This window comes from Adiantum capillus-veneris, chromosome 6, assembly GCF_014529385.1.
Source record: "Adiantum capillus-veneris isolate H3 chromosome 6, ASM1452938v2, whole genome shotgun sequence".
NCBI classification, from domain to species: Eukaryota; Viridiplantae; Streptophyta; class Polypodiopsida; order Polypodiales; family Pteridaceae; genus Adiantum; species Adiantum capillus-veneris.
The window spans coordinates 39,523,987-39,547,323 of record NC_140936.1 but is presented as its reverse complement, the minus strand read 5'-3'; the positions used below and the strand labels follow the sequence as shown (position 1 = coordinate 39,547,323).

The following is a 23,337-nucleotide window of genomic DNA, read 5'->3' as shown; positions in this document are numbered from 1 at the left end:
ACATATCTTAGCGTGGCAGTTTTCTCTTCCGAGGGGGGGGGTTCTCACTAGTGAAAAGGTGGGTCTGAAAAAAGCTTGTTAATTAAGTATCCAATCCTTTCGTGCCACCCCATAGAGTGCTTCTGCCTCGCCTGGGTACAATGGGATCTTGAATGAAGTCCAAGCCGTGGGATCAACGATGGACAAGCAGGGTGTGGATCTCAAAAACATTGTGCACCGTTAGATGTTCTCCGAGTTTACTTTTGATGGCCGTGTTTACTTTTTCTCGTTTGTGTGTTTACCATGGATGCCATACACGCCCACGTGGTTAGAGCATCAACTTGTCAACGGGCAGGTCGTGGGTTTGATTCACTTCGCGGGCGTTGACCGCGGCCTTTTTTTCGTCTGTCCACTTGCCTCGAGATTTCCGCGCTCCGGCTTACAACCATTGACGGCAACCCTGGCAACCGAGGTTGGGCTATGGATTGGACATGTGATGAAAGCGTGTGAAGGGCACGTGCATACAGGAGAAAGTGAACACAAAGGCAAGAAAGGGGGTTTGAACTTTGTGGTGGAAAATGGCGAAGGCCAATGGAAAGTCCCAGATAGACTGCTGCAATAGCCATCCCATTTCGAGCCAGCAGGCGGCGAGCAAGGAAAGCCCTACCAGCACGGTCCTCGCAAGCAGCTAATCTTAGCAGCTATGGCAGCGCAGCTCTCAGCAGCTCATCATCTCTCTACCGCTCTCCCATTCTTGCGTTCATATCCCTCGCCAGCTTCATCAACACCCTCCACCCGCATTGCAGTCTACGCTGTTCGCGCGGCCTCTTCTTCATCGTCCTCCTCTTCCACCTCTCCATCTCGGTCTGTTCACGACGGAGCTAGCGGGGTTAGTCTCGCTGTCTCTTCTTCGCCTCTCTCCCTCAGCTCACTTCTCTCCATCGCCGCTGCCCTTTCCCCCACGCTTCTTGACAACCAGGTATACCTTTTCTTCCTCTCTGTGAATCTGGCATATGTATAGTTGCTTTTGCTCTGCCTCTGGTGCATAAAACCGTCTGGGCGCTGGTGTGCTGGTGGCGTGAATGTGCGGGATTCAAGTGGAAGAATTGAGTAGGGCTTGGGTTCATGAAAACAGGATGCATTGGCAGTTGAAGGACAATTCGGTATCTTGGAAGGAAGGTCTTTCGCCTTGGTGCACCCCATAGTAATGGGAGGTCTGCTAGTCTACACATTGTGGGCAGGGTATCTGGGGTGGCAGTGGCGACGGGTACGCACGGTTCAGGACGAGATTAATGTGCTCAAGAAGGATGTGAAGCCTGCGGAAGAAGGCGCACCCCCATCTTCAGCTGAATCCAAAATTAAGGAACTTACTGAGGTACCTCTTCACAATGTACCGTGCTATTCTCTGAATAATCAAGCCAGAATGCCTTCTAAGTTATTGCGCATGCCCTTTTAGCCGTGGTCACGAATGGAACTTGCATCCTACGAAGTCTTATGTAGTTTGTTGTGAATGAGCTCCATATTCCTACAGAAGGAGCATGCTGCCTTTGTTATGATCTGTGCATGTGTGATCTTAATTTCATTTGCGGCTTCACTTCGTCTCACATTGCTTGACGCACATGTTGTGTACAATCAAAAGTGATTTTCCCAGAGCATTTAGTAAAAAAGCGATGGTGAGTTGCGTTCGATGATGTTGCCCTTGTGTGGAATCAACTCCCTGTGTGTGTGCTAGCAGGAATTAATCCTGTGTCCCCTCACATCACACCAAGGCACTACTGTTTGTTATCCGTCAGGATTTGGTTCTTGGCTAGTAACATGTCATCCACATGACACCAATTCTCTACCATGGATATTAGCCTCTCATATGCTGTAGTTCTTGGTAGGTATCATGGTAATCAAAAGGCCAAGCTTTGCTTTTCCAGTATGTGTTCAAGTTGCTTATTTTTACTTGCACTGTGTGTCATGCACATTTTCGCCGCCACTATCTTTTTCTTTTTGTCTGTGAGATAAGTTTAGAGGTAGCTTTCATACAATGTGTGATCAAGAGCACGTGTTTGTCATAGCCTGTGGCGATAGCTGTTAAGCATACATAGCTTTTGGTGTAAAGTTTGGGCATATTTGCTAACTACGTGGTCAGTTCTACAGGTGAGGAAGGCCCTTGTGAAGGGTGGCTACAGGGATAGACACTACAATGCAGGCTCCATTCTTCTAGCATTTGGTGTATTTGAATCAGTGGGAGGTTGCGTCAACACGTGGTTTAGGACTGGAAAATTGTTTCCGGGTCCTCATCTGTTTGCTGGAGCAGGTTTACCTCACAACTCTCTGTCAAGCTTTATATGTATATGTGCTCATCTATATGTGTCTGTGCACGTGCGTGCACATGGGGGTGCTACTTAGTCAGTCATGTGAATACGAAGCGTTGTGAATTGTTCTTTGTTTGAAGGCCATTTCCCTTCTCTTTGTAGGTATTACGGTGTTGTGGGCATTGGCAGCAGCTCTCGTCCCAGCAATGCAGAAGGGGGATGAAACAGCTAGGAGCCTACATATTGCCCTTAATACTGTCAATGTCTTGCTCTTCCTTTGGCAGGTACCTACAGGCTTGGAAATTGTCTTAAAGGTTTTTGAGTTTACTTCTTGGCCATGAGCTTTGCATCAGATTGTTTCTGTGCTCTTTCGATCTCAGCAAAGTATTCGCAACTCGAGAGATGTTTCCCATTGGCTTGTATCAAATTTTTGTATTATGTTCCCTTCGAGCCCTCACTTACATAGGAAGAGTTCTTAAGCTTTTTCCATTTTTCTTTATCCAACATACCCATTTCGAGTAGAAGTGTAACTAAATGTGATACGATTTGATCTCTGTATCTACGGGTGATGCCTTGTGTTATTGACCTTGTCAAGGTTTATTAAGGACTTTCAATTTGATAAGTTTGTAGAGGTATTGTCTGTTGCCAAAAGGTCAGGCAGCTCTTCTGAACGTCATGGAAAAAGAGGCCTGCAGCTACGGCAAGAGAAGAAGAGTCACGATAGAGAAGGGGCACCACTCTATACCCTGAGGGTCCATGATTCTTTGAGCCAACGCCCACCTTGGGCATGCCAGTTCTTCCGAATATCCGCTGGATGGGGGATTTTTTTACCGGGTAAGTATCCTGGAGTTAGCAGGGCATATCCCGTGTTGTCTAGGAGCTTACAGGGGTACCTCTCTCGGCCTTGGTTCTAAAGTGCATCACTGTGTGGGGCAACTCTCCAGTGTCGGCGTCACCTCTGGGTGGTGTGACTAACAAGGAGACATGGAATAAACGACATGGATTGAAAAGACTTTTTACTTTTTTAAGGGGAGAACTTGCTTCCTACCCCCGCTGGCGTGCTGGTTCTAGTCTGGAAAAAGTAAAGAGAGAGCATTCTTCAATTGACTGGGATCTAACTAGCAGGAAATGTGGTCGCATTTTGGTGTTCTTGCAAGTAAATCCTCATGATGTGCGATGTAACTGTGGTTTACATGCCAAGATGGGCTTATCACATTGAATTCTGACCTTCCACAGGTGTACAAAAATTGATCACAAGGGTCGGAATGAAAGATTATTTTAACTGTATGCAGGAGATAAAATGTATACAGACATTTACCAATTGAGGAGGCAAACGTTAGTCCTCCATAAGTTGCGAGTAGCATCTGACACCAAATACATTTGTTTGCTCTTCACAACAAGTCAGGCGTTAATTTGGAGAGAAGCACTTTTTCCTGATGACTCCCTGATTGCCTGTGAGTACTCTCAGTTTGCTCATTTTAATCATAGATTGTGTGAATTGGTCGAAGAATTTCTGCTGGTCTTCAGCGTAATCATGCACTAATTGAGCAGAGTCAGGGTCATTTAAGAGTGCTGCATCAGAGTGAAAAGTTGCTCTTCTATCGAGCACGTTTCGAAAGTAGGCATTGTCAAACTGCTCTTGGGTGACAATGTCCAAGCCAACAGTTCTCGACTCTCTGTCTGCATCGCCTATGGGCAAACACACCATCGTCAATTTGTCTACGTATTCTGGGTCCAAATCTTGAGAAATTATGGGGGATCGTTGTACATCCACAACCCTGCAATGTGCTTTGCCTATTGAATGACCCCCTGTTTATGTGCATAAAGTAAGCTTTTGAAATGCCAGAGGTGCCTCTCTCTCTCTCTCTCTCTCTCTCTCTCTCTCTCTCTCTCTCTCTACATGCCGCTGCCCCGTCTACTACGAGATACGAGGCCGCTTCCATTGCTTGTTCAGAGAGGGTTTTGGACCACTCTCAAGAGTCATGGGATACGAAGATCAAAGATGCTTGGGTTTGTTCTTGCTCGAACTGCGCAGACACAAAGATAGCTTGATGAATGGCGAGGCTCGCCAGTCTCAAAGACGGATCACAGACTTCTTCAGAGCAGACACGGGACAGCCGCAAGAGCCACTCCCACAGCAGAGATCCCCCTCGTCTCACACCAGAGGCACACTGATTGACCGAGCAATTGATCTGGGGAAATCCAGGCGCCTGCGATTGCGAAGAACTACACAGCATCGACGAAGGCTACGACAAAAAATTCGGAGCACGTTGCAAGGCATACAAGACGCCCGGTCAGACTACTAACCATGGAGGAAATTGATGAGATTCGCCAACGACCGATGCTAGATCTCTTGTGATTCAGCTATCCCAACAAGCCGCCCATTATTCTGCTTAGTTTTTTGCTTGGCTCACATCGACCAACTTAGGACCCCATAGTATATATCTTTGTTTTGTACTGTTGTTAGGTTATTTTGTTACTCTGACTTTGTATCAGATCCACCACTTTGTAACTTTCAGGTCTCATAGGTCATTGTGGCCTTTTGAAGACGTTAATTTAACATTTCATTTCATTTCATTTCATTTCTCTCTCTTTTGGGAATTTTATTTACATTAATTACATCAGATCATCTTGCACTTATCTCACAGTTGTGCCATAAACTGCAAACATCTCTCCCTCAGCTTCCCATTAGACTCTGAGACAATCCTCCATCATCTCTCTCTCTCTCTCACACACACACACACACACACACACAAAGACACACATGTGAAAGGAGAAACCAGATGCGACACCTGAAAGAGAAACAAGATCTTCAATGTCAAGGCTCTGGCTTCGAAATGAAGCTTTTAAATCGGCGATGTCAAATGTGGGTGGAGGAAGGCTATCGACCACTGTTTGATTATTTGCTGCCTTCAATGCTGTCGCGTCTTCCTGTTGGCATGTAGATGAGAGGACCTCCAACCTGTTATTACAAGTAGAAGGAAAATCAGCTTGTTTGGATGTCATCACCCATTGAAGCAAATCAAATTGTGACAAGACATCAAACCATATTGACAGCAAAAGCTGTGGCAAGGATGATGGTGTCGGCACAAGAGACGACACCAGGGCATGCATCCTCAAGGGCTTCTTTGATGTTGTCCAAGAGGTGAAGAGAGGATGTGCGAAGTGATGCATTGTTGGGGGGAGCTGTTTGCTCGGTGAACGGTTTGTCCAGCAGTATGGAGGCATCACAACCCTGTTGTCATCCAAATACACAGTAAGTCTCATTACAATTCAACTCTTGAAAGGGAAGGCCGATCTACAACTGTCATCACTAGTGCAAATCCTTGTGTCCTGGACAAAACAATCATGAAACATGATCCGAAGGATTCCCGCCGCTTGGCCAGGATCTTTGTCTATGATGAATTTCACTTGTTCTCTTACTATGTCATGCACCATTGGACAAGACTCCTCATAGTAGTGCATGGATAGTCCTCCTTCCTCTGCTGATGAAAAGTGGGAATCCTCGTATTGTCTTGGCCATTCAAAACCTTTGTCATTATAGTGTTGTGCCTCTGCTTCCCGTGCAAGGAGATTAATTACCGCCAAAAGTGCTGCAACTGCCACTGCTACAAAGGTGGTTGCCATTTGCTTGACCATTCTTTCAAAATCTTGTTGAGCTGGCCCGTGTCTGGTAGCATGAAAAAATCCTTGATTTTACTTGCCCTTTAGAACAATTCCAATGCAATGGCTAATATAGGGATGCTAATTAGATCTTAAGATTTAAATTTGGGAAATAATTAATGATTTTTTACATGCTGTTTCTTTAAGTTTATGTATTGCAGAAAATGTGAAATGACTGGAAGAGAATGTGGATTGGAAAACAATTATGCGCCATAGATTTTACATTCAGTCGTAGAGTGCGGAGGTCTTATGTTTTATTGACAAGATCAACTTTTTTGGTGGTATTCTCAAGCTCTTTCAATCTTCAGATGCAAATATGGCCCTGGCAAGTAACTGGGGACCTCGAAAAAAAGTACTGAAAGAGGATAATAACAATGCACCATTAACCATTGATTGATTGAACAACACACCATTGATGGTTAATTGGACTTGATTATGCATCATTTAATGGAAGGAAAGTGGGCTTTGGTTAGCTTAAAAAAAAGAGCTAATTGAGCTGAGATTGTAGTTTGCAATGGTTATTTCAATGCTGATGCGCCTGGTGCAGATGCCGTTATGCTGTGAAATTGCACCGCCACCAGAAAAGAAAAGAGAGAACCCGAATTACGAAGTGGATCAGAAGGTTGTGCTAATTACCTTTGAGTGAATTGAAACACAGCCCTAAAGAGAGCACAATGAGCTTTAAAGGAGAGGCTACTGGCACAATCGGGCAGGATGGGGAGGCTGGCGCACTGTGCTTTAAAGGGGTGCAGGTGCGCCATGATGAACCGTGTTTTACTGCTGCTTCCGGCATCAGGGAGTGGAGGTGGGTCTTGTCTCACATTCCATTCCCGGCTCTTTCAATCTTCAAAGTTTGAAAATGCTACTACCGCTTCTCTCTTTCTCTCTCCTCCGCAAGTTCAAACCCCATATGATAGATTTGGTCTCTTGGGATTTGGGATTGTTCACTCGTTGTTTGTGTTTGTGAATAAGGCTCGAATAAACTTTTTGTCACCCAAGTTTCGTAGGTGGTATCCTAGCCTCAACACTAAAGGGCACGTAAGCTCAAGCGATGGGATCTACGGCAAAGGAACTAGGACACGTAGATCGGGACGCGTAGTCGTAGGATGACCCAAAAGTAAACTAGGACACGAAAAGTAAACTTGGACAAGCAGGGAGTTGTCCGCGTTTGCTTATTATGCATATGTTTCCCATCATGGACAACATGTGCGCTCGGGGGTCTTGGATAGGTGACAAGCCTTGCATGGGAGCCACCCCAGTTCAAATCTCGCTCGTGACACCAGACGCCCATTTTTTTGAGCCTTTAAACCTTCTTGAGATTCGTGCGCACGGCCCTCCTCCGTTGATCCCACCACTTGGCCTCATTAAATTTCCATGCCCTACAGTGTTGATGGTATCCTAGGCCCTTTTAAAGTAATCTTTGAGGTCTCTTGGAATTGTTCCTACAACGTTAAAATCCCCCCGATGTGATGTGTGTAGGTACTATCGTTCTAGAGTACTTGGTTTCAACTCAAATTTCAGGAAAGATCTCGTTCCCTTAAAGCAAATTTTCTATCGCATGAACATATACATACTAGTCTAAGAGGTGGGCGTATAAGCCTTTCTCATCTAGTTTATGAAGAGAATGGATTAAAGTTCCTAGTTTACTTATTTCCAAAGTAGAAAAGTAAACTTTTTATTGATTAAAAGTCTTGATCTAAATAAAAAATTGAGCTTGTTTGAAATGCACAATCTAGCCAACTTATAGCCTAGTAGTGTGAGTGGTTATATGGATGCTTGACGTCTCAAGTTTAATTTATTAGATGCTTAATAAAACCTAAAGGTGGAGGCAAAAGTCTGATAACAATGTGGAATAGCTTGATAACTCTTTGCACAAGAGAATAACCACACCAATGGACTTAACTTCTCATTTAGATCTTAAACGTCCGCAATAAATACATCCTCCTCATACACAACCTTGGAAATTAACTCTTTATGCATGCAAGCAATTTATGTTAGATTAGGACTACATACAAAGAGGCTAGTTTATCCTATGCATGTTTCATTATTCGTGTCGAAGTGAATGCACAATCAATGCATGAGCCTATGCATCCTTAGATCCCAACAACTCTAGTAGTAGAACTACCAAGACTTGCACCATCATCCATTGTCGTGACCATGCACAATGTTTCACATGGACTTTGATGGGAAAAGGGGAGAACGGTTGCCAAATCCTCAAGCACTCAATACACACTCACCTATCACATCTCTCATCATCTCTCCTTGTCTCAAGTACACACACAAGTAGACAAAACTAACTCAACCTACACACACACACACACACACTCACACTTAACTATGTCCAATAAGCCTACACGGCTCGTTTTGTACATAGACAGTGAGAACAAACCCCATTATGGTTCATGCAATAAGTGGTGAGAACCACAAACAAACTCTAGTGTAAAAGAGGCACCTCTAAGTTTTGGTTTTACTCAAGTTTAAATAAAATATCAAATACTCAACGCCAAAAGTGTTCCATGGAATTTCGGCGCTAGGATTTTAGGCTATTCTTGTGCAAAATTCTTTGTCCCTCTCTCTTATGTTATAATATGTGTGCAATCTTATCACCATCTTTGCTCTTATAGCTTTCATAGTTAGTATAATTATGTGCATCTAATAATACTTGTTCTAAAAATAAATGACCGAGATGGCTTCATTGGTTTTATTACTCGACTCTTCTGAAATCTTATCCTCAAATTTTCATCTTCTAGACTACACCGCATCAACTTACCATTAGATTAAAATCAAAGATAACAAGAATAATTAACCATTACAAGTCCAACTATCCCAATTCTAATGCTAACTCTCTACAATAGAAGGGTGACAAATGTCATAATATCACCCACTAGGGATAGAAATTGTCACGAGTTCCTATCAACTAGACAATGAGTGATGGAAAATGTGGAGAAGCTTTGAAAAGTTATGTTTTTTTTTGTGGAATCTTCTCTAGGGTGGCCTTGAAAGGTCTAGAGATACCGATTGTAAACCGTGCCATTGCGAGTAGTAGTGGTCTCATGATTAACTATTTGTGTAGGAATGAGTTTCTCTTCTTGGTTTATAAGTGAAAGTGGATTCTCATAAATAGGGTGTGGAGATAGTGGTTGTAGAACAAGTCTTAAGAGACTTATGTGGAGCAAGAGTGACAACACTTTGAATCATTCATTTCTCAATTGAAGCGTAATATAATCACCTTCCTTAAATACATGTGCCTTTTGATGCTTAATGGCATGATTAGTCCTATGAATGCTTGATGGCATAATCAATTGTAATACAATGTCATGAAAATTGACAGTGAAAGTATTAACATTACACACAACATTACAAAGACAAGAAGCACAAGTAGGAAGAGAATGACCATACACAATCCCAAATGGAGATTTACTTGTAGCAGAGTGAGTGATTTTTCTATAAGCAAACTGTAAAATATGCAAATAATCATCCCATTTCTTTGGTTGAGGATGAACATAAGCTTTAAGTAAATCAATTATCGTACTATTAGTTACTTATGTTTGACCATTGGACTCAAAATGAAGTGTAAGACCAAGGTTCTCAATGACTATAGTTCAAAAGCACTACATAATGTGTTGTGAGAGTTGGCTTGTCATGTACAAAAATATGCTTGTTTAGAAAAAATGATCAATGATATTCCAAATCATATCATGCTTTTGAATAGTGAGTGGAAAACCAATTAGAAAATTCATTGAACTGTGTTCCCAAGGTTTTTCAAGAATGGGTTCCAAAGGAAGTATCCGTAATGGTTGACAATTTATTAAGAGAAAGTCTTTTACTCAAATCATCGACTACAATATTCTCTTTACCTGGGTGGTATTGAATGTTTGACTGAAAGGTTTGAATAAAAATAGCCTGCTTGATATGTTTATCATCAATTAAGGGTTGAGACAATAAATGCTTAATGCATTGCCGATTGGTTTTAACTATTAAATTGACATTCACTAAGGAATTAGTCCAAATCTTTAAAGCATGAACACCAACATTTAATTTTATGTCCACACATAATAAATCTTGATTCAATAGCTTTAAATATACAGTTTTAAATGCTAGTGGATGGTTATCTTGCATAAGAACTGCGCCAATACCTTTTTCACTAGCGTTAGTAAAATGACAATAAAGATTGATTTGACAACATCAGGCAATTATAAAACAAGTGCATTAATTGAAGCATTCTTTAATGCATTAAACAAATCTGATTGTAAATTAGTCTATTTATAAGAAGTGTTTTTATTCAATATGAGAGTCAAATAATAAGACTTATAAGAAAAATTACGAACAAACTTTCTCTAATAACTGCAAAGACCAATAAATGAATGTAGCTCATGGAAATGTTAATAGCTTTAATTTTTTTTGGGTCAACATGAATTTCTTTTCTTGAAACAATGTGTCCCATATATTTAGTTTCATCTTGAAAAATGATCTTTTCTCCGGATTCAGATAGAATTGATTTTGTTTAAGCAAGTCAAATACATGTGTTAAGTCTTTTTTATGCTCTTTTCTAGACTTACTAAACACCAACATACCGTAGAAAAAGATAATGACAAAATCTTGATGTGACTGGTAAAAATCTTGTTTAATTATTATTTGTGACAAGTGGATAATATATTTGTAAAACAAAACATCATAACAAGAAACTCTCAATGCCCAGTTTTGTTGTAAATGCACTTTTATAGGCATCCTCTTTAAATGTTTTGTCTTGATGGTACCAGGCTTAAGGTCAATTTTGTTGAAAAGGTTTGCCCTTTTAGGTTGTCTGATATATCATTGACTTTAGAAATAGAAAATGTGTTCTTCGTCGTGTTCTTTTTCAAAGCCTAGTAGTCTATACACGTACGAAGGGTTCCATTTTCTTTTTAAAAATACGTACTGGAGCCCCATATGTTTAACTACTAGATCTTGGAGTCTAAGTCTTTGATTTGGTTTTATACTTCTTTGTATGTAGTAGAGTTTACTTGATAATTGGTTTACTACTCGAAAAAATTATATTCTATGTCTTTTGAGGGTGAACGTCAAATACTAAGAGGCAAAGCATGCATAAAATAGTTCTTAAGTTAAGAGAAAAAGTGAAAGGGTCACGGCGGCTTTCAAAAACAATAAGAAATTGATAAAATTGTTGGGTTGAATTAAACTGGTACCAGTGTTTGGGAAAGGATTGTCTCAGCTTAGTCCTGAGCCGATTGAAAATCGAGACTAGCTAGCTGCAAACCATGGTAAACAGAAGAAAAACAAATTAAATATGTGAGAAAGTCGTCCAAAAATTTTACTAATATTTCCGGTTTTCTTCTTTGTGAGGAGGAAACTCGATCAATAGCCGCTTAATAAAAGAGACTTTTTCGAACGTTAATATTGACTGGAATCAAGCTATAAAATGCAAGAAATGTAAAGCCATGTGAAGTTGTGAAATGAAAAGTGAAATAAAAAGAACTAATTAATATACTTGTATGTGTGTATAATTTATTGGAATTATGCAAAGTGAAGCTTCACTTTAGCATTCTAAAACAATAGAATGCCCAAAAAAATCAAGCGTGTGTATGTGTGAGAAATTTACTAAAATTATGTATGTGTGTGTGTGAGAGAAATTTACTAAAATTATGCAAGGTGAAGCTTCACCTTAGCATTTCAAAACAATAGAGTTCAAGAAAAGTAAAGATATGTTAAGATGTGAAATGAAAGATAAGTTTGCATCATGCACTGAAAACAATGAAAGTCTCCCTCATCCAACACAACAACACTAAGGGTTTCTTTTAGAAAAATTCATGGTATGAAGAATTGCGTGGACTAATAGAATTAGCAGCACTTCATTTACAAGTACTAGATAGGTTTTGTTATGTTTCCTTACAATTCTTTTTGTTTGTGTGTGAGAGAAAAGCTTTTTATTCACTTGCTTGAGTGGAGAAAGTTTTATTGATATGTGAGGATGTATGTGTTTCGTAATCAACCAGTGGATTAAATTCATGGTGGTTTGGCATACCAAAAATCATGTCAATACCATGCAGTGGTGCTCCCAAACATATGCGTGATATTCTTAGATAATAAGAGTATACAAGTAGTCAAAATACTTAAAATTGAAGAGTATTTAAGTGTGTTACAGCAATTGGTTGTCAGTTCACTAGTGTGGCATTAAATCGAGGTTGGGTTCGAGGATCAATGGAGTACAAGATTTTTGTGTGAGATACTTTGAAGTTTTCCTCCAAAATTACTTTTTTTGCTTACCAATTAATAAAAATTGGTGCAGAGAATTGACAATTGGGCATAAAAGAAAGTATGCTTTTTTGATGATTGGATAATTCTTGTAATTTAATTTCAAATAATCAAGTTTTTTAATTTTCACCTAAAGTTGATTAAATATAGCACTGATCTACCGAGCTTTAGGGGGTTTCCACCTATAGTTGATTTAATATAACTCTAAACTGCCAAGCTTTAGAGGGTTTTGGTAAAGTTTTCGAAAAGCATGAGGTGGGGTTGCTATTAATGTGTGGAAAAGGGGGCTCCTTAGAGCCTAATGTTTTTGACCTTGTAAGCTTTATTATAATTCTAAGGACTTTTGGTGCACGAAGAACTTTCAAATGCCTTATTGCCATGCTTTTTGAGCACTTTAAGGCCTTCTTTTAATTAAAAGGGTGTGAAAAGAAGAGGTAATGGAAGTTGGCAACCGGAGCAACGACAATGTTGACATGAGAGAAATGGGGGAGAGAGAGTACGTGGCAGAAGGAGAGTTCGAATGCGTGCATGAAGGCAAAGTCAATGCCAGTGCTTGGGTGACCCCTTTTGATATCGTTTGCATGCAATTTAGAGGTGGTCAACTGTTGGATATTTTTTTGAGCCAGGATGAATATTCCTTGCACAAGCATGCTGCACTCAAAAAATGAATGATTTTATATGCTACATGACGACCATCTCACTTGATCTGCCTTGAGGAGTTATTTTTGACAAGCAATGAAGATGCCACACCTATTATGGCTTGATACTTAAAGAGAAGAGAACTTGGAGATGCTCAACTTGACGACATCGGCGTGATCGTGCCTCACAGTGGTGCAAAAGTTCCAAGGAAGGTTGCAATCAACTCTAAAGGTGAAGTTGCTTTTGAAGTAATGCTTGTGGATGATGGTCGCCCGACAACGAAGTAAAAGACATTATGAGGGGGCACCTCATTTTGTACGTATGTTGGAATGTTCACTGGCATGGGAGGCATTGAAGAGAGAGAGAAGAGAGAGTGATAACAGGAAAATGCCTTCTCTAGCTTCCATGCAAAGTGGGTGTGCGTATGTAAGAGGGAGGAGCATGGAGGTTTTGAAAGGAACTAGATTGCTCCGTATGAATGAGGCCAAAGTTATTTTTAATGTATAACACTAGTTCTGTAATTGGACACTTAAGTGTCCTGTTTTCTTTCCAAGTTTTGGCAATTTATTTGTCAAGGTAAAAAGAATTTTTTTTACACCTTGCTTCTACCATAGGTTGGTTATGAGGGAAAGAAAACATTGGATTTTTCTCCATGTCAAAATAAAACCTCTATGGAGATAATTATGGTAAGTTCTAAGTCATAAATTTTAGTAAAATTTCAAGCTATTTTACCAAAAAAATCATAAAATTCTTATATCTTTTTGTAGAGATGGCCTCTTTTATGTTTATAAAAGCCAAGTGTTAGTACTTAGTGTTACAAAACAATCGAATGCCCTTCAAAGATTAGTTTCCAAGTCATATGCAAGTTATAGACATAATTTCAAACTTGAGCATGTGCTGAATAAGAGCATAATTTTGGTCGTCCAAAGGTCCCCTCATGGAATTGGTGCTATTCTAGTGCAGTTTGACAACTACAAATGACTCTATATGTTGAAACCAAGAAACTATGTATTTTTTCGACTCCCTAACTCAATTAAATCTCGTTGCTTGAACTTTATTTTGAATTTTTCAATGTGCAAAAACTCTTGAAAATCTTGAGTTCTCCATAATAACATTGAAACCAAGGTTTTAGACGCCCCAATTGTGTATGCATCATGTACTTTGATACATTTAGTTGATCCACGTGGAAAGTTTGATATTATTTGAGGTTTTGAATACTTATGTCTCAAGAATGAAAATATCAAAGTTTTCTCTAAGGCAGTTTTGAATATTTAAAATGATACAATAATTTTTGCATACCAAAGCCCTTCCACTTGCCACCTTGAGTCCTCAATGGAAAGGATAAACAATGTATCACTTTTTAAAACTCACAAATACATCAAAAACTTATTTCTCTTTGTATAGAACGATATGTTTGAAATGACACTATCAAACACGTTGGTGCAGCCAAAGTGTGTCGGCTCTAGAAGGTGGCATGGGCAGATATATGCAGGCGAGCAGAAGCAAGGCAAAGGGCTGGAGCAACTAGGAAAATCATGGAATGACAGGTAGCAGCGGAGTTGTATTCTTGATGTGGCTTATAGGCCAAGGAAAGCTCCATGAGGGGCTAATTTGGGTAGCAGATGAAGGAGATGCAAAGTGCAGCTTTTGGGTCCAGGAATATAGAGCTTGAAGTGCTGAAGGAGCAGGTCCAGACGGCTCATCAAACCGAGCTACGGAGCCCAAGTTATTGAAGATTGAAGTTTCAATGGATTGCAGATTCTTGCCGGACCGGGCAGCTGGGGACAGGTGGTCCAAGTGGAAGTCGAGGTACAGGTGTGTAGCTCAATGTATGGAGCCTACCCGTCTTTTTAGATTGCGGATCAGAGCCATTGTTTGCATTTTATGGCCAGTTGAATTTTTTTCGAGGACCGGGTCTGAGCCCACTTGGCTGCATTGAAGGGTGTGCCATCTGGCATCTTTTGGGCCTCGCCAAGGTTCTCAATGATAGTGTGCTCTATGTGGAGTTAGCACGAATCAACGGCGCGTCAATTGGATGCTTGGTCGGCCAGATACAGAAAGATGGATTTGGGAGCCGTGGGCAGTGAAAGGTTGCAGATGATTTTTTTTGCTTTTTGTGGCCTCGGATAGCGGACTCAGGGGAGTCGGAATGTGGGGAGGTTTGCACGGCTCGAGAGCCAATACAGTGGAGACCCGGCATGGCTTTGCGGTTTGAAGATCCGACTCTGGGGCGGTAGAGCAAAGCCAGGAGAAGAAGGCAGGGAAAAAAGAGGTTTTTTTAAAATGAAATGGGAAGTTTTTGGGAGGAGTTTGGAGAGCCCCAAGAGCTACCACTTCACGGGCTGCCACGTGTCAAGGGAAGAACCCATATGCACAATGGCGGGGTTGGGAGGTGCAGTATATATACTGAGCCGTGAGCCCTCTAATGGACACACAAGGGAAGAGAGATGGGAGCTCTCCTGTTGGCTATGGCGTTCCGGTGTGGCACGCTTCAGGCGATCCGTGGGCGCTGCCTAGGTCGTAGGCGGTGGATTTTTTGCCGGTGCGACGGCGCCAGGGGCAGTTCGCCCACGGGGGGGTGAAGCGGCTGCAGCCGGAGTGGTTGATGATGTGGCACCCGACTAGAGGGGAGTCCCACGGCCCTTGGGGCCCCAAAGTTTTGAGAAGGAGAGGGAGGGCAATAGCGACCTCGCTATTGCCTCCCCCCCTCATGGAAGAAGGGGGTCCCACGGCAGTGAGAGGGGGCCAGTTTGGAGCACAAGAGTGGGCTCACAAGGTCCGGCCAAGAGGCCAATCCCGCCAGGAGGGTTAGGGAAGAGCAAATGGAAGAGAGGGAAGGTGTTCAAAGGGTCAATTCAAAGGGGGAGGATAATGCAAGTCAAGTCGGGTGGCCGAGTGGGACGGACAAAGAACCAAGAGGTGTAGCATGCAATTGTTTCCAAAAATGAACTATGCCAGGTGCAAGCAATGCAAAGAAATTCCATAAAGAGCTCTAAGTGAAGTGCACGAGATGAAAACTCACCCATCATTTCTTTTTTAAACCTCTTAGGGACACCCCTATAAAAGAATGTAAACGTAAAAATTTGAGGGATTTTTTGCCTGAGGGTGTGATTGAAAGTTGCAAGCCTGTGTAGTGCAAAGCTTGCCATTGAATCTGCATACTTGATTGTACTATTCCCCTATGCAATAATAACAAATATTTGCCCCTATTTCTTGTGTTGCTTCTCCCCATTCCCCTCCTTTTCTCTCGCTGTTTGTGTATTGGCCAGTGCTTGTAGAGGGTTTTCCTGCAACTTGAAGGGTGTTACCAAGAGGGAAGAATCGGGGTGCTTTGTGAGTCGGAAAGGGTGAGTTGAGAAGGGTGGGTGCATTTGTGCTGCAAGGTGTTTTTGCAAGGTATGAGATAGTTGTTCTGTGTGCTAAAGTGGAGTTGTTAGTGCAAATTAGCCAATTTGAAGGTGTTATTTGATAGGTTAGGGATGCTGTGGAATCCCTGGGCTATAAAGAGACAGACATTTGGTGTGCTGGGTGTGTTCCCTATTCCCCCTCTCCATCTTTTGGTGCCCCCACTGAGGAGCCGCTGATTGCTCGTTGGTGTTGATAAAAAACAGTTATTTCCATCAAGGAGAGATGGCAACACATAGTTATGGACCAGTTTTCACCGGAGAAGGAGATCCAGAAGAGTGGATGGCCGATTTCGAGTTGTATATGCTGTCACTGCATATGCCGAATGAAGATAGCAAAATGCAAACGGTCCCGTTGTTGATGCGGGGAAAAGCAAAGACATGGTTCTATGCTTTGGAGGGAGAGAAAGACTTATGTGGCCGGCTTTGCGGGCCCGTTTTCTACAAGATTTTCAAAATGAGGTATCTCCTGTCGACTTGGATGCAAGATTGAAAAATTTGAAGCAGGATGTGAACAAAGAATTTAGCGTCTTCCTCGCCCGCTTCGAAGAGTGCTGGAGGGACTTTGCAGTAGCCACACAGTTGGTCAATGGTGGTGAGTACTTTAAATTGGAAAAGTTGATGGCTTGTTTGCATCCCAAAGTTCGTGAAAAGGTGGATTTCGAGGGCCCGAAAAGTAAAATGGGGCTGTTGCTATTGCGCGGTCTAAGAGCCGGAAAATAAAGAAGAAGATTGAGCAAGGTGCGTTGGGGTATGAGGCAATGGTTCCCAATCCAACTTCGAGTCCGAGAGAAGAGGTTCAAATGGAGAATCAGCCCAATCGAGGGGTAGCAACCGCTCCTCAACAATGGGTACCTACAGTTCAAGATTTGTCTGAGAAAATGCAAGAGTTGCATTTAAGTGCTATGGACAGAGGTCAAGCAAGGACATGAAGAGGCAGAGCTAGGCAATTGCCTGGCAGGTGTTACATTTGCGGAGAGGAAGGCCACTATGCTCCAGATTGCCCTCACCCACCAAGGGAAAGGGGAGGCATGTATCCTCTATTTGGTCGAGGCAGGGGTCAGGCACAATTTAATGGCCAAAGAGGGTAGCAAGAGGTTGAAAACCAAGCACAGGCGGCTCCATCAGGTAATGATGAAATACAAAGGGTTAACATTATTGGTGTTGATAGGCAGGAGTTTGACATTATGGCCAACAAAAGAGCAAGAGGTGAAAGAGAGACTGAGATGGACAATGAAACTAGAGCAAAGAAGGGGAAAGAAAAGGTAAATGAAGGTAGAGAGCAGCCAGAGCCAAGCAAAAGAAGGCGAAGACGAAGAATTACCCAGAAGGATTTTCAGTTGGGACACGGTAATGCGGAGTATGATTTGGTAAGAGATGTTCAAAATCAAAAGCCTAACATCACTTTTGGACAACTGCTTGCATTAAACCCTAAGTTAAGAAGGCAGTGGTCAACCAGTGTCTTCACAAGGCTTCCTCAAGTGGGAGGAGATGTGCACGCGGTACAAAATCTAGCCTTAAAGGTGGGGAGTCCGACCGATGTGCTTCCGGTGGTGGATGTTTTGCTTGAGAAGAAGAAACATGTTCAAGCCTACATCGATGATGATGATGTGCTTCCGATGGTGGATGTTTTGCTTGAGAAGAAGAAACATGTCCAAGCCTACATCGATGATGTTATTACTGAATCTACTATGAGGGATATTGGCATTAAGGATGTTGTCAGGTCCAATGTACGAATGAGGATGGCTAATCATGCCAAAGCTTGTTGTTTAAGAGTGGCACAAGATTTGAAGGTAAAGGTTATGGGAATTGAATTCTTAATTGATTTTTTTGTCATGAAAGCGCTTATCCAATTATATTCGGGAGGCCATGGTTGTTGGCAATTGGAGACAAGCAAGATTGGGAGACCGGAGTGTTTACCTTGCCGGATCAGGAAAATGGAGGACAGATTGTGTTGGACCTAAAGACCAAGGAAAGTCGTTTTCATCCCTCAGCCGGTGGAGATAATCGAGATTTCAGTACTAGTTATAAGGATAAAACGGAGTCTACTTATGATGAAGGGTTGACCAGTGTCGAAGAGGAAGAGAGTGATAAGGATTTATTGAAGCTGGATACAGATTTATTCGGAGTCATAGTAGACTCTACCATTGCAAGGAGAGGGATCCAAGTTCCTGTTTGTAGTCTACAGGCTAAAGAGGTGGAAGATATGCTAGGTACAGATTTAACAAAGCAGGAGAAGGAAGGCTATATGAACCTATGTGCATCCTACCCTGACTTATTTGCAACATAGTATAAAGATCTGAGGGGAGCTAAAGGAGTGGAGCATTAGATTCTACTTAAAGAAGGATACAGGCCAAAAGCACAGAAGCTCAGGAGGTTGGGAGGTATTCAAAAGGAAGCTCTATGGCAGGAGATCAACAAGTTGCTCGAGGCAGGTATTATATATCCAGTAAAGGAGTCTGAGTGGCTTGTTGTCATTACCCCGAAGAAAAATGAAAAACGGTGAGTATGTGTAGATTATAAGCCTTTGAATGCTGCAACCAAGCGGAATCATTACCCCCTGCCATTTCAAGATGAGATTTTAAACCAGGTTTCTGGACATGAACGCTATTCCGTTATGGATGGTTTTTCAACATATTTTCAAATTGGTATTGCTTTGGAGGACCAATTAAAGACTACCTTCATTTCTCCATGGGGTTGCTTTGCCTACCCCGCAGGATGCCTTTTGGACTGGTGAATGCGTATGCGACATTTCAAGATTGGATGAACAAGGTGTTCGGGCCATACTTGGGTACGTTCATCAGAGTGTTTATGGATAATATTGGTTGCTATAGTTCCAGGGTAGAACATTTGTCCAAGTTAAGGCTATGTTTTCAAAGGTTAGATGAAGAACGAGGTCAATTGAATCCAAAGAAGTGCAAGCTAGCACAACCAAGGGTTCAGTTGTTGGGTCATGTGGTATCACAGAACGAAATTGAAGCAGACCCAGAGAAGGTGAAAGCATTGGTTCTTATGGAGCCTCCAACCAGTGCAACGGGATTGGCGTTGAGGCAAACTTTTCCATGCATGGGAACCCCCCCATATATCTTTGCCCTTTTACCAAAATATTTCCTATTATATAAGATACTTTTGATTTTTCTTCCCTTTTTCACAAAAGTTTTAGCCTTTATTAAATAAATAAGACTTATGCTAATCAATCACGATGTAGCATAAATAAGTAAGCTTTTTTTGTTGATATCTCTTTTGACCCTAAATATTAAATATATATATTCTAAATTACATTATATATATTTAGTATTTTCTAATATATTTTTCATGTATATATATTATTCCACCCTACCAAATATTTTATTCACTAGTTTTTATTTTCAAACCTCAACCCCACTTTCAAATTTCAATAATACCTCCATCTAGATGATTGCCACTCTTTTCAAAACTCTAGGTCATGTTTTCATACACATGAAGGAGCTTACACTTGAAGGCAAGAGAGAAGTCCACTCAAAGGGGACCACCAAAAGACTTTTGCTGCCACAAATAATACATTATTTGGATGAATTTTTTAAGCAAAGAAGAACCCCGAATTTGAAGGAGCGTTCAACATGAAAGATGTAGCTCGTGATCTCAACTTTTAGCTCAATTTGTTTTAGAATTTTTGGAGTTATGAACACGGAGATATGATTTTTGTAGTGGACCCCAGTTTTCACGTGTAATGGTGACATAGGCCATCCCCAATTTTCTTCCCTCTAGAATGGCTATGGTTCTACAAGTCTTCAAGCATGATTACAAGAGACAAGGCTCTTTTAATGAGGTCTTGGCAAGTCTAGAGTGATTCTATCATCATTTTTGGAGGATCCATCCTCATCAACAATTATCCACCTTCGACAACCTCTCTTATAATTTTCTTACCTCTCTCTTCTCTCCCTAATAAGCTTATGTCTAGCCAAAGCTAGACTATTGTAAATATCTCCTATCCTCTACATCCTACCCACATTCTCTCTTCTTCTCTCTCTATTGACTCTGGTATTTTAAATAATGAGGAGACAAGATGGGAGCCACAGTCACATGCACCCCATTTTCCTAGTCACCAAAGTGGGACACTCACCTCAAATAGAAATATTGCTAAATCCTCCCCTCCTTCCCTATATAAGGAGGCCATGAGAGCTCACTTAAAAAAAAAAAAACACACACACACCTATCCATACACACTCTTGTGCTACATGCTTGTAGCATGAACCCTAATCACATAATCACAACACCATCATCATCACCATCACCATGCACAAAAGATGAGCACCACACCTCCACACCACTTGTAATTAAGGGTTGAAGGCACAACTTCAAGAAGAAAAAGGGTGGACACACTCATGATATTCCTCGCCATCAACTCCCGTCTCTCCATTATGCCTCCTACGATCTTGTTCCCTTCTCATTTTCCTGCCATACGCTACCTATTGTATTCATCTTTTGCAAGCAATCAACACACTCCATCTTGGTGCCATACTTTGTGTCGCTTTGGATATATCTCATTGTGAGTATGGTATATGCTTGTTCCTTGCCATTTTTTTTCTGCTTATGTTAAGGTGTGCGGATTCGCCACCATACACACACACACTCTCTCTCCCTCTCATTTTCCTATCATCTTGCTACTTCCAGCCACCAAGGAGAAATCCTACTCTATTTCAACATACTCAAGTACAGAGCTAGAGGCATGAATACCTCTAGCCTTCGGGGGAGGGCTAATGAGGCAAGCTTTTCCATGCATGGGAACCCCCCCATATATCTTTTCCCTTTTACCAAAATATTTCCTATTATATAAGATACTTTTGATTTTTCTTCCCTTTTTCACAAAAGTTTTAGCCTTTATTAAATAAATAAGACTTATGCTAATCAATCACGATGTAGCATAAATAAGTAAGCTTTCTTTGTTGATATCTCTTTTGACCTTAAATATTAAATATATATATTCTAAATTACATTATATATATTTAGTATTTTCTAACATATTTTTCATGTATATATATTATTCCACCCTACCAAATATTTTATTCACTAGTTTTCATTTTCAAACCTCAACCCCACTTTCAAATTTCAATAATACCTCCATCTAGATGATTGCCACTCTTTTCAAAACTCTAGGTCATGTTTTCATACACATGAAGGAGCTTACACTTGAAGGCAAGAGAGAAGTCCACTCAAAGGGGACCACCAAAAGACTTTTGCTGCCACAAATAATACATTATTTGGCTGAATTTTTTAAGCAAAGAAGAACCCCGAATTTGAAGGAGCGTTCAACATGAAAGATGTAGCTCGTGATCTCAACTTTTAGCTCAATTTGTTTTAGAATTTTTGGAGTTATGAACACGGAGATATGATTTTTGTAGTGGACCCCAGTTTTCTCGTGTAATGGTGACATAGGCCATCCCCAATTTTCTTCCCTCTAGAATGGCTATGGTTCTACAAGTCTTCAAGCATGATTACAAGAGACAAGGCTCTTTTAATGAGGTCTTGGCAAGTCTAGAGTGATTCTATCATCATTTTTGGAGGATCCATCCTCATCAACAATTATCCACCTTCGACAACCTCTCTTATAATTTTCTTACCTCTCTCTTCTCTCCCTAATAAGCTTATGTCTAGCCAAAGCTAGACTATTGTAAATATCTCCTATCCTCTACATCCTACCCACATTCTCTCTTCTTCTCTCTCTATTGACTCTGGTATTTTAAATAATGAGGAGACAAGATGGGAGCCACAGTCACATGCACCCCATTTTCCTAGTCACCAAAGTGGGACACTCACCTCAAATAGAAATATTGCTAAATCCTCCCCTCCTTCCCTATATAAGGAGGCCATGAGAGCTCACTTAAAAAAAAAAAAACACACACACACCTATCCATACACACTCTTGTGCTACATGCTTGTAGCATGAACCCTAATCACATAATCACAACACCATCATCATCACCATCACCATGCACAAAAGATGAGCACCACACCTCCACACCACTTGTAATTAAGGGTTGAAGGCACAACTTCAAGAAGAAAAAGGGTGGACACACTCATGATATTCCTCGCCATCAACTCCCGTCTCTCCATTATGCCTCCTACGATCTTGTTCCCTTCTCATTTTCCTGCCATACGCTACCTATTGTATTCATCTTTTGCAAGCAATCAACACACTCCATCTTGGTGCCATACTTTGTGTTGCTTTGGATACATCTCATTGTGAGTATGGTATATGCTTGTTCCTTGCCATTTTTTTTCTGCTTATGTTAAGGTGTGCGGATTCGCCACCATACACACACACACTCTCTCTCTCCCTCTCATATTCCTATCATCTTGCTACTTCCATCTTGAGGTGTGCGGATTCGCCACCTTTTGTATGAGAAGTGAGCATACTTGCATGTATCCCTGACCTCGTTATCTTCCTTACTACATGCACGCGTAGCGAGCGCATTCTCACTCACTCACCACTCCTCTCACCTTATTCTCTGACCACCCCATTCCACATTTAGGCGTGGATCTTGGAATTGTTTTCCATGGCATGCTTCATTGTGTATATGTATGCGTCCTAGCCGCATATCTTGCTAGGTGGTGCCCCTATTGTGTATCCCCCATGATGAGGCCATTGTGCATAGTCTTGGTGTAGAGGCCACCGGGTCTATTTTTTCACTTCCGTCTCTCATTTGGTGCCCCCACGGAGGAGGGTTCTTGAAACCTTCAGTTTACAAGGCTGACATGTTTACTTCTCTTCATGGAGGAGTGGCTTCTTGAATTCTCTAATTGGACCACTGAAGAGGAGGAGCTTCAAGCAGGTTTGACACAAGTCATCAAGACACTCTTTCCAGGGTGTTGTATTGTTAGCATAGAAGAAGTGGTAAGACCCTCTTTCCCTACTCAGATTGTTTACATTTCTCATCATCCCCGCAAGCGTAAAAGCAAGGCACAAGCTGCATCATGCTCACATTGTAGCCAAAAATCGCACCTTCGACATGAGTGCAACCCAAAGTGAAGAAAAGGCCATCATTTTCTCCCTTGACATCTGCACAGGCGTTCTCACAACGGTAGGCTTTCAAGTAGCACCAGGCTTCTCTACATCT

The 23,337-nt window shown here is 41.5% G+C and overlaps 2 protein-coding genes across 2 annotated transcripts; one reads left to right on the top strand and one right to left on the bottom strand.

Moving 5' to 3' along the window:
• The first annotated feature begins 509 nt into the window (after positions 1 to 509).
• LOC147455378 (plant/protein) lies at positions 510 to 2,863 on the top strand. Its single transcript, XM_086514156.1, has 4 exons — positions 510 to 958; positions 1,115 to 1,354; positions 2,125 to 2,284; positions 2,445 to 2,863. Exons 1-4 carry the CDS (start codon positions 683 to 685, stop codon positions 2,621 to 2,623), a joined length of 855 nt encoding a protein of 284 aa, XP_086370282.1. The 5' UTR covers positions 510 to 682; the 3' UTR covers positions 2,624 to 2,863.
• A 693-nt stretch (positions 2,864 to 3,556) lies between these two features.
• On the bottom strand, positions 3,557 to 5,682 carry LOC147455377 (peroxidase 2-like). The gene is made up of 2 exons (XM_086514157.1): positions 5,075 to 5,682; positions 3,557 to 4,091 (listed from the first exon to the last, which is right to left on the bottom strand). Exons 1-2 carry the CDS (start codon positions 5,547 to 5,549, stop codon positions 3,691 to 3,693), a joined length of 876 nt encoding a protein of 291 aa, XP_086370283.1. The 5' UTR covers positions 5,550 to 5,682; the 3' UTR covers positions 3,557 to 3,690.
• Between the last annotated feature and the right edge of the window lie 17,655 nt (positions 5,683 to 23,337).

Excerpts from the sequence above, each read along its gene's own strand:
- LOC147455378 (XM_086514156.1), top strand. The coding sequence starts at position 683 with ATGGCAGCGCAGCTCTCAGCAGCTCATCATCTCTCTACCGCTCTCCCA. Across the intron at positions 959-1,114 it reads CCACGCTTCTTGACAACCAG|GATGCATTGGCAGTTGAAGG; the intron begins GTATACCTTTTC and ends TCATGAAAACAG. Across the intron at positions 1,355-2,124 it reads AAATTAAGGAACTTACTGAG|GTGAGGAAGGCCCTTGTGAA; the intron begins GTACCTCTTCAC and ends TCAGTTCTACAG.
- LOC147455377 (XM_086514157.1), bottom strand. The coding sequence starts at position 5,549 with ATGAGACTTACTGTGTATTTGGATGACAACAGGGTTGTGATGCCTCCA. Across the intron at positions 4,092-5,074 it reads AGATCTTGTTTCTCTTTCAG|GGGGTCATTCAATAGGCAAA; the intron begins GTGTCGCATCTG and ends GCACATAAACAG.